The sequence below is a fragment of the Poecilia latipinna genome, unplaced genomic scaffold, assembly GCF_001443285.1.
Source record: "Poecilia latipinna isolate Pla-1442-1.1 unplaced genomic scaffold, P_latipinna-1.0 Scaffold4129, whole genome shotgun sequence".
Taxonomy (NCBI): Eukaryota; Metazoa; Chordata; class Actinopteri; order Cyprinodontiformes; family Poeciliidae; genus Poecilia; species Poecilia latipinna.
The window spans coordinates 17,138-25,344 of record NW_015116745.1 but is presented as its reverse complement, the minus strand read 5'-3'; the positions used below and the strand labels follow the sequence as shown (position 1 = coordinate 25,344).

Here is an 8,207-nt window from a genome sequence, read left to right as displayed (position 1 = left end):
ATTGTATTGTAGAAAAACGCTTTTTTTCTCTCTCATTTCAGAAAATGAAACTAGTCTTCCATAGTTTCGTTATGCGCTGAGTTAAATATTTCAAGCCTTGAATTCTTGTAATTTTGATGAAGATGGCTAAATATGGATTGCTAAAATTCAGTTTCTCAGCATCCTAAAATATTTTTTTGAAAAACCTAAATATTGAAAATTCATGGTGTCACAACTTAAATCAACTAGAACACCTTCAAAGGTTTATCCAGAAGACATTGATGGTAAACCACAAAAGCTCATTGCTATAGAAGCTGATTGTTGAGAATGCTGAATCCAAGCATATTTATAGAAAACTGAATGGAAGGAAAAAGTGTGGTAGGAAAAGGATAGCAACAGGAATAACTACAATCTTGAGAGATTTACTAATCAAATTTAATGCAATTTGTTTGATACCCAGATATTCCTGAGTACCTCTACAGCATGAACACCAAATCAGGGGGGTGGGGGGGAAATATATATATATAAATACAAGGTGAGAATGGGCACAAAAAGGTATCTAAGGCACTGATCATTTCCTGAAGTTCAACTATAGACGACATACATGGAAGGAATTTGGTGCATGTATAAATCTGGTTGGATTAGGCTGCCCTCTCAAACTGAAAGACAAGAAAGAGAATAGTCTTTTTTTTTTTGTCAAAAAAATGACAATTTTTTGATTTGTAAAGCAATAAAAGTATAAAGCATCCAAGTGGATGAATATCTTTTTTGATTTACGTTAGTCTTATCCCAAAAAAATTGGATTAAAAAAACAAAATAAAATATAATTATGTATGAATCCCATATTAAACAGTTTGTATCAACACATCCGCACTTTAAATATTTCTCCCAAAAGTCCACAAATTATTTTTAAATATATTTTTAAATATATCTGGATGTTTATTGCTGCTTTCAATGAACTACCAGTAGGAAAGTGTGGCAGTCTCAAGAGTACTTTAATTTAGAGATCTGCAAACATGTAAAAATTTTTATCTCAATAAATCCAGATTTCTGACACTGGAATAGTATTAATGGCACACAGTCTGCTGCTTCTGATACTGCTAGGCTTCATTAGCAGACATTGAAGAATTTTTACAGCAGCTGCCTATTATCATGCAGTATGGCAGATATGCAGTTTATTGTGATCCAAAAGCTGCTTCAGGTCTCAGGTATGGGGGAAGAGTGGAGGGAAAAAAAGAAAAAAAAAACAATCATAGGATGCGCAGGGTTTGGCTACTTATGTTTAGGAAGATGAAGACCCAAAATAATAGTTTTAAATGTTTTATTAGAACATTTTAAGTGTTTATGTCTTGTTTCCTTTACTCGGTTTATACATGCAGGCAAGCGTTTAGCATAATGTGCAACTTATTCGAGCAAGTGTTTCGCAAGATTATAACTTTATATGCTATGCTGTTTTCCTGTTACTGAAGGGGGCTGAGTTTTTCTTTTGTTCTTATATCTTATATGTGTGTGAGCAGGTTAAGGGGAAATGTGCAACTTGCATCTGGGCTCCGCTTCTCTGACTAGTTTGGTGACAGTTGTCGTATGCTTTTTATCTTCAAATAGAGCATCTAAAGACAAAAGTCGACCTTTCTCCACTTTGAGTGGTTCCTCTGTCCTTTGTTATGGAATTTCCACCACAGTCTTCAATATGCTCAATTAACTGAAAATGTATTCTAAGCACTGTAGAAAATATAGAAGAGAGAAAAATATTTTGTGGGTTGTATAGGAGTTTTTGTTTTTTTGGTTGCTTTTCCAACAGAAAATGAAATGATTGCAGTAATTGTTCAACCTTCCTCTGATGGACTGAAAATTGCCTTACATTTTTGATGTATTTTAAAGAATTTATTATTATATTTTTTTTACATTTTCAATATCGGTCTTCTGATCACTAATCGACAGATTCAAATATCTACAAGAATTTTTTTTCTGTGTATTTAACAAGTCTATTTTGTCTCATTTCAGGAACGTCTTCTTGCCTACCTCCCGGAAAAGTTTAAGAAAATAGCAACATGCATTCCTTCGCGTTGGTGAATGTGCCGACTCTTCAGATTGGACAGTCACCTCAAACCTCACAAGCTGCTACCCAACAATACATAGGCACATTGGGAGTTTGGTCTGCAAACGCCACACAGCAGTATGTGACGGGGAACGGAGGAGTACAACTGTCTCACGGCACTGATTTTGCCTCACAGAATGGAGCAAACCCTAGCAGACAAATGTCAAATTGGCAGACCTCTGATGCTGCTTATCTGGAGGCGCAGTCGAAAAATGCTTCACATTTCCAGGATCATGCCCTTTTCCAAATAATTCTTAGCCAACAGCAGCAACTGCAGCAGGAGCAGCAACTGCAGCAGGAGCAGCAACTGCAGCAAGAGCAACAGGAGCAGCAACTGCAGCAGGAGCAGCAACTGCAACAGGAGCAGCAACGGCGGCAGCAGCAACGGCGGCAGCAGCAACTGCAGCAGGAGCAGCAGCAACTGCAGCAGGAGCAGCAACGGCGGCAGCAGCAGCAACTGCAGCAGGAGCAGCAGCAACGGCGGCAGCAGCAGCAACTGCAGCAGGAGCAGCAGCAACGGCGGCAGCAGCAGCAACAGCAGCAATTGCAGCAGCAGCAACATAGATTAAGCAAATTACAAAATGAGAATCTTCCTGTGACAAACACTGGCATATCTCAGCAAGATCCAATGCAAAACTCTCATCAAAATGGAGTGGACCACAGTCAGCGTAGTACGACGGTCACAAACGCCACCTATACCCAACAAAGCATGTTGGTGCTCTGCAAACAGACAGTTCCCTATAATGGGGCTCAGATGAATAGGACCATGAATGCCTCACATCTTCTACACAGCTGGAGCAAGCAGGCTTTTCATCCAGCTGCAAATGGAGGAATGACCAGACCCGTTTCATCGTACCCTGCTGCTCCCTCACTTCCGTATCACCAGACGGTCAATGCCAACACAGCACTAGCTGCAGCTGTTCATAATGGTCAAGATCACGTGTCTTCTAATCAAATGCACAGACCAAATTTCTCTCAGGGTGGACACTCTCAAAACTATACATCAAAATGTGGAACTGCAACCTCTCAGACATTTAAGAACAACAATGTTGCTACTTGGTGTACATCCTCAAATTCTCAGACTACACATGCTTCGCTTGTACATCAAGCAAATCAGCAAACTTCAACTCAGTGCAATCCTTCATATAACAACTACAGAAGTTTCAGGAATGTAAATTTATTGAATGAAAGAAATGTTCTTACAAAAAGAAATGATCCCCCTCCTCCTTACGAGACCTCCCATCATTCCATTGCGTCCAGAATGTCTAATCAAAATAACCAAACTGCGACCGTAGCTCATTCCGAAAATCCCAGCTTGAAGGCTAGCCAATCTTTATCGCTCCACTCTGAACGGATTTGGCCTCAAAGTGTTAAGTCAAGAGCACAGCAAATTTTAAATGCATCATTTCAGCAAAACTCATTGGCAGATGTTGTCCACCCCCGTTCCTCACAAGGGAACGGGGGTGGAAGTGGCCAGGTAGTTGCCGTCAATGAAACTGTAGCTAAAAGATTTCCTGTCGTTTCTCAGAGTAACTCATCACAAGGATATGAGAGGGTGTTATTGCAGAGAGGCAAGCCTCAAGCCGTTGCGGTAAGCCATTCAAATAAGGATGTTGGAATGTCTTCACCATTCAAACAAAATGAAAGCTGTTCCTCCTCCATGTCTGGTCAGACCGGCATAAGAGCTGTTGCAGTCGTTCCTCCCTTGTCGCAGGAGGAGCCTAATTCTCCTGCTTCTGCCGAACCTTGCAAATCTGTGGATGATGCAGAAAAAATTAGCATTTCACCCAATGTAACTACAATTTGTGAGGCTACACCTGGAAGCCAGGAATCTAATCAGAACCAAGTGATCACCAACAAAGCGGCATCGGAGCCAGAAAGTTTGACTCAAACACCAGAGCGTGATAATGATGAATCTGTTGTTGAAATGGTTTCACAAGAGTCAGAAAGTCAAACTGGTTCTGGAGAACAAACTGAAGTGGCTTCACCTCAATCACCACCTGTTTATGAACTTTCTCTGCTCCCAACAAAATCTTGGACTCCTGAGGATCTGACCAAATTGATAATGGCGATGGAATCCGAACCCAAGCAAACGGGCACTTCCAAGGTGTCGAATCTTGTCAATATAGTTGTGACAATGTGGGATAAAAATGTTCGAGCAATGCTTCTTGGCTACAAAAAAGACTCTGAAATTGGTTTTATTTCTGATATAGAAAAATTCTGTAACGCATACATCAAGCAGGACACTTCTATACTCACAGAAGTAAGCCCTGACTTTAAGGACCAACTTAAACGGTACAAAATCCTCAAGGAAGGTGAGGTCTACTCAGAAACTCCTTACAGATCTTTGTGGTTGAATGTCAATGATCAGCTTGACGACATAGATAAGGAGTTTGGCTTCCCGTGGGCTTTGAAGCGACATCTTTATGTGGACGAAACCACAACCGACGACTTTGAGACTTTCGAAAACGTTCCTGAACAAGCTGCCAGTGAGTCGGTAAACAAAGTTTTGCCTCTAACAGAGTGTGAAGCAGTTGACATGACAGAAGAAAGTGAAACCCCCCAGGACCTTACGGCTTCCCCACAGGAGTCGTGGAAAGATTCCTGTGACATGAGCTACTTGTTTAAAATAGAGGTTTTGCCTCCAGAGGAAGCAAAAGTCATCTTTGAGCAAGGGCAGAAAGACAAGAATCAAAGCTCTAACTGTGGAAAAGAAACTGATGCAAGTAGCTCTGAGCAGAGAGGGGGATCTGAAGATATGAATTTCACAAAAAATGATCCCAAACCAAAGAAATCTTCAGACAATCGGAGACTAAAAGAGATTTGCTGCCTTGCAAGATTTATAGAAATGAACTCAGGATTAGGCAACCTCTCCTCCAAATGCCAATGCAGAGACACACAAAATGCTAGTGAAGGCACCACTGTCCTTGAACCTGATCCTGATTGCTTACTAATCGGCCAGAAGGTTGCTAATCGTCAAACTGCTACTCAGAATGGCCCTCATCTGTCCATTAATCTTAGTCAGATAATTGATTTGACTGACGACACTGATGACCAACTTTTTTCTTTTCATGATAAAGAATCGGAGTCCATTTTTCAGACCTGCAGCCAGTCAAATGCTGTTAGTGTAAGCAGCCAGGAGGCTGGGGAACTTTCTGCTGATTTTTCCTCTCCAAAAGAGATGCAGGAGTTTGTCTTCGAGGAGAGAGAATCCGAGTTGGAGCATGTCCAAGAAAAGCTGCCATCAACAGGAGCTGTGCAGTCGAGTGATCCACAGCTAACCAAATGTGATCCTTCCAATTTTATTGAAACAAATGAGCTAACTCAGACGTTTAACCAGACGGAAAACTGTGAGCAAGCTCCTTTAACATCTGACGACCAGGCTTTATCACCTTCGGAAAACAAAACTCAAGTAAGTGACGCCACCAGCCAGACATCCTTGAACTTTGTCGTTAATAGGATAAAAACAGAGAAGAGACAAAGGAGTCTTGACCAATATTTTCCAACTCTAAGCAAACCTAAAAAATGTAGACTGCCCGTTGCCTCAGATACAGATCACAACTCTGAAGCTCAAGAGTCAGCCTCTGAAGGAAAAACTGTAGAATTGATGTTGTTCGGAGCTGGGCAACCAGAGACAAGTTCTCCATCCAGAAAACATGATGTCCTGGCTTCTTCTCAAGTAAGAATGTCTTATGAAAAACACAAACCTCCCGAAGTTCTGTCTGTCAAATTAGACTCGTTGGGAATGGACTCCACTCCAGCTGATCCCACAAGGGACTACTCGATCAAACAGCTTATTTATGAAAAATGGAGGAGCAGTATTCCAACTATGAGTGGATCGGGCTTTTTTCGGCACAAAAACAAACTGAAAAGGCAAACCAGCTTACCTGCTGTAATTTCTAGCGAAAGCACCAAAGAGCAGGCACAGACAATTCCCTCTAAGCTGAGATTCTATGATCGAACTAAAAAGTACATTCAGAGTTTAAAGAAGATGAAGAAGAAGAATAAAAGGAGGGCCCTCGCTGATCGCCTTACACGTGAAGACACAAAGAGGAGGTGCTACAGTGTCACCCTCGAGGGACCTGAACATCAGCAGGGAGGTGAAACCAGTGACAAGATGCCGGTCCATGACAATATTGTCTTGAAGTTCAATGTCCTGCCAAACACCTTTAACTTGGCAGATGGGTCTGCTGAGACGGAGGAGGCAGCTGAACCCGTTTCAGGTAAATACAACTTATTTTAAAGTTGTATGTGTGTGTATATATATATATATATATATATATATATAATGTGTGTGCGCGCCATACTGGATTCTTTTAACTCATGTCAGTATTGGTATAGTTTTTAAAAAATACATCTGGGACATTAATTTTGAAGCACAAGTGGATAATCTTGACATTTTGTTCAGAGGAAACCCATGGGCTGGGTTTGCTTGGTTTATATTCATACATTCATCAGAGTTATATAACTTTTACTTTGTAAATCAGCCAAGACCCTTCAAAGCAAGCAGATAGTTTCTGTTTTGCTGTTCTGTAAACTGTTACATTTGTGTTTACTGCCTGAAAGTCTGAGAATAACTGGGTCAGTGCGACTTTCTGTTGAAGAAACTTGGCACAGCATGTGTCTCAACAATCTGATAAATGTTCTATTCACATGAATACCAGCAACTAGCTGGCTTTTGGAGGAAAAGCCTCCCCCCTGAGGCGCACTATAACAAAGATTAAAATGGGATACCTATTTCTGAGTTTTACATTGCTGTTAGATTCTGTAAACCAAGGATTTCCAAAGCATGGTCTGGGACCCATATGTGATCTTTGGAATGATTTTGTTTGGCCCCACATGACAATTTAGTAATCCTGCAACTCTGGCCGCATCAGCATAGCTTTTTGATTTTTTTTTTTTTATTTAAAAAATTTGTAAAGCAAGATATTCATTGACAAAATTTTAATCTTCACTTTAGATCAAATTTGTGACCAGGGCATACTTTTAACTTTATAGCTTTGTCCCATGTCGATTGGAAAAATTTAAACCCCTCAACATAGACTCTGCTTAATTTTTTTCTCTGTGTAACTCAAATAAGATTTGTATGCTCTTTTTTTATTTCCAGATAAATTTAAACCAATAGAAGAAAAAGATACATTTTGTAAGAAAGTTGCAGCAAAACCAAAAGGTAAAATATTACTCCTTTTTTTTTTTTCAATATAAATTACATTTGACATCAAAAGTACTGAGACTAATCATTGTGTATCAAATTCCTAGCAGGAACCTGGTATCCAAGTGAAGCAAAGCAATACAAGCCACTCCGTGTCTCCAAGAATGTCAGCCTCTTCCATGAGTATCAGAAGAAATACAAGGAGAAGACGTGCACATCGACAGATGATTGACTGATGCATAAATGTTACTAAACTTTGTTACCGACAGTGTTGATATTCTATACTCAGGGAGTAGATTAACACTATGTTGTAGGTTTAATCTCTCTGTAAGAGACCTCAGTTCTGCTTCCTCATCTTTACATTAAAAAGCCTACACATTGAATCTGATTACTTTATATTCTGTGTATGAGTGCATTAGCCAAATGTTTGGCAAGATTTGCTTGTTTTTTTTTTTTTTACTGTTTTTTGTACCAAGAAGTGTTCTATTTTTTTTACAGTGCTTTTTGTCTTTGTCTAAGAAACCTATTGGGTTGTTTGAAAAGTCCCACTTGTCTTGTTTTTTTGTTGTGTAAATTGTTTTTTTGCTAACCAACTCTTGTCTGTTCACATGTGATGAAAAGATTTATATGGAATACTTTTGAAATAGAAACCACACACACACACGCGGGAGACCAACTTAATGTTTGCAATGTACAAAGCGTCTTATAAAAAGTGATGCTTAACATTCAATTAAACCTATTCAATTTTCTAACAACTTGTCAAAGCTTGATGGATCATATACAGAAAATTATTTGTTTTTCTAAACAGACAGGAAATGAATCTTTTGCAAGCTGTTTTATTTCACTAAAAAGTTCTTGGGTTCAAATTCCATCTTTCTGAATACAGTTTGTGCATCATGCTCATGCATGCTATATTTACATTAAAACATGTAATTCCAATTTTCTTTTACAGATGCATGCCTGTATTAAATGAAAATA

At 39.5% G+C, this 8,207-nt stretch overlaps 1 protein-coding gene across 1 annotated transcript; it reads left to right on the top strand.

Moving 5' to 3' along the window:
• The first annotated feature begins 2,563 nt into the window (after positions 1–2,563).
• LOC106942229 (uncharacterized) lies at positions 2,564–7,981 on the top strand. The gene is made up of 3 exons (XM_015025460.1): positions 2,564–6,300; positions 7,185–7,247; positions 7,340–7,981. The coding sequence occupies exons 1-3, from the start codon at positions 2,706–2,708 to the stop codon at positions 7,459–7,461; spliced, it is 3,780 nt and encodes a 1,259-aa protein (XP_014880946.1). The 5' UTR covers positions 2,564–2,705; the 3' UTR covers positions 7,462–7,981.
• The last annotated feature ends 226 nt before the right edge of the window (positions 7,982–8,207 follow it).

Bases quoted from the DNA above. Each gene is read 5' to 3' on its own strand.
- LOC106942229 (XM_015025460.1), top strand. From the start codon at position 2,706: ATGCAAAACTCTCATCAAAATGGAGTGGACCACAGTCAGCGTAGTACG. The intron at 6,301-7,184 runs GTAAATACAACT...TTTTATTTCCAG, and splicing joins GGCAGCTGAACCCGTTTCAG to ATAAATTTAAACCAATAGAA. The intron at 7,248-7,339 runs GTAAAATATTAC...AATTCCTAGCAG, and splicing joins AGTTGCAGCAAAACCAAAAG to GAACCTGGTATCCAAGTGAA.